Genomic DNA, 2621 nt, shown 5'->3' on the forward strand with positions numbered 1-2621 from the left:
TTGATACCTACAACATCCCAAGTCAAGACTGTGAAGTGCATCGACTTACACCTGACTGGACGACAACTCTAGTCCCAATTTAGAATTGAGCACTTTGCACCCGCTTACTGCGGTATGTGCCGGTTTTCTGGTGGTTTTCTAGTATAATCATTGAGTTTTGTTACTACTTGAGTGACATGGCTAAAGTAATGACATCACCTACACATCTAAGAAAGAGTGAGCCCATATCCTGTCTTCCACCTGCGTTAATGGAATATATACACATACACTTTTTAATTTAAGTTATGGTCAGAAACCACAGTTAGGGTTGGGGAAACACCACCTACTCCAGATTAACTAGGACAGCACAGAAGCCCTTATAAAAGGTCCAGCAGCAAATGCGCCCAAACACCTTCAGCTCAACAGAGCCCGGCTCAAGCACCAGCTACAGTAAGAGAAGGAAGATGTCTCCGATCCTTTGTGCTTCTCTGGTAAGAACTTGTTTTGTGGGGTTTTCTCCCCAATTCGACAGAGACATGTTTAAATTCTAATAGATGACTGTCAGGAATGGGGATCTGCACCAACTTTTAAAATGCTTGTTCAAATCATTAATGATCGAAAATAACTGAAATGGGAGACTGCTGAATAACACCAGCATGGGGCAGCAATGGGACTGTGTGGATATATTAGTGAACGGGGCTACTGCAACATACTCTGAGTCAAGAAATACACTGAAAACTCAGTCTTAGAGTGTCTTTTTGTTGTTATATTCTTTCTGCTGTCTCCTGTATTATATTATTTTCTATAATTTAAATTTATGACCAAATTACAACTGAGTGTGTACCATATCTGTCAACACCGTAAAAATTAGTTAACAAAAGCAAGAGTGGATGTGATATATGGTATATTTTTTCATAATTTCTCCAACCTCCTGCAGTACAGGCTTTAACTACCAGCTAGGCTGACTGTGGATGAATTTCCCAGCCACACAGCAGAGTTGTTAGGTGTGCTGTGTGACAGCAGCTGTACCTGTGTTGTGTCCTAAATGCACCAACTCTCTTCAGTTCAGATCACTGCTCTTAATGCTGCTGGCCATGCTGTCAGCCAGCAGTTCTGCCTATGGGAAGGTGATACAGCCTGGACTGAAGCCGGAGAGCCTCTTCAAGCAAGCATATGCTGGATGCCTGACTCAAAAAGACTCAAAATTCCCTCAAACTGTGAGAGTCAACATGAGCATCAGCAACACGAACCAGGACACTAAAGCGACTCTCGATGTCAGCAGCCGCTCTCTGGCTCCATGGGATTACAGGTAAGATCTCTGTCCCTGAGGTCTAGAAATACACTGGCTGCAATGGTCAAGAATAATACCAAGGCTGTGCCCACATCTTTATTTCCACTGCTCCCCACTATTTTGGGAACGTGAGGGTATCCACAGTCCATATAAACTCCTTTGAAAGATAACCAATACAGAAAGGAGCACAGAGCAAAAACATGGTCTAGGCCAACATACAGAAGGCAAAGCAAACTACTTTTGTAATTTAATTAATTTATTTGGGGCAAGCTTTATCTTCAAAAGCATTCTTTACCTAAGAAATCATAAAAAATCCTCGGAGGGCTAACACTGCACTGAATTCAGTGGTCGTTCAATAACATCAGCATCAGGCCCTAAGAACATTTCATGTTTTGGGGGGGAGCTGAAGGTCTTGGGGTCCATTGGTCAGTCTGACATGTTGGGAAGCTCAGATGATTTCTACTCAGTCTTTCAAAGTCAGTGCCTATTTAAAGTAAGTTCTTTGCAAAGGCAGTTGCATGCAGTCCTCACATGCCTCTCTTAAAAACCTGCAGTAGTTACTTATTTACACTGTATTTCTTGAAAATCTCCAGTAATGGAGGGTCTACTGCCCCTTCATAGGCAATCTCCCAGGAGGTACATGTACAGGTTCCCAAGCTGGGAGCCTATAGTGATCCAGACTACCATTCCTCCGGAGGTGCAGCAGCATTTCCATTTCAAATAATCCCTTTCATGCCAACTTACAGGATCGATGAGGACCACAACCGTTTCCCTCAGGTGATTGCTGATGCCAAGTGCCGCCACTCCAGGTGCGTGAATTTGGATGGGCAGCTGGACCACAGCGTCAACTCCGTCCCCATCAAACAGGAGATCCTCGTCCTCCGGAGGGAACAGAAGGGCTGCCAGCAAACCTACCGGTTGGAGAAGAAAATAATCACTGTGGGCTGCACGTGTGTCACCCCCTTGATCCGACACCAGGTTTAAAGACAGCCAGCAGTGTAAGAGCAGGGAGATGGTGGAGGAGAGCTTCCTTGCCTAACAGCAATGAAATGAAGGACCCTGATTCAGTCTCTGCAAAACTGAATCAAGCCATAATGATTAGCTAGAATCTAACAGAATATATTAAAAATGAAAAAGTCCCAGTTATAAAAAAAAATTATTTTCCCCCAAAATCTTGAACTCTGTGAATTCAGGATCCTGACACTTTCATGCGCCTGGTGGAAAAAGTAATGGGAAATTTTTACAAATATTCAGTTTACACTTTTAAATGTCTATTTATGTAATTCTATTTATGCTGGTGGAAAAGTCAGTAATAATGTATCTGTTTATTTATTTTCATGTAATAAAAAAA

General features: G+C 42.7%; 1 protein-coding gene across 1 annotated transcript; it reads left to right on the top strand.

Annotated features, from left to right (window-relative positions):
- The first annotated feature begins 443 nt into the window (after nucleotides 1–443).
- On the top strand, nucleotides 444–2254 carry LOC104351873 (interleukin-17A). Its single transcript, XM_009958073.2, has 3 exons — nucleotides 444–470; nucleotides 1044–1288; nucleotides 2017–2254. The coding sequence occupies exons 1-3, from the start codon at nucleotides 444–446 to the stop codon at nucleotides 2252–2254; spliced, it is 510 nt and encodes a 169-aa protein (XP_009956375.1).
- Nucleotides 2255–2621: the final 367 nt, after the last annotated feature.

The sequence above is a fragment of the Leptosomus discolor genome, chromosome 2 (genome assembly GCF_034619465.1).
Source record: "Leptosomus discolor isolate bLepDis1 chromosome 2, bLepDis1.hap2, whole genome shotgun sequence".
NCBI classification, from domain to species: domain Eukaryota; kingdom Metazoa; phylum Chordata; class Aves; order Leptosomiformes; family Leptosomidae; genus Leptosomus; species Leptosomus discolor.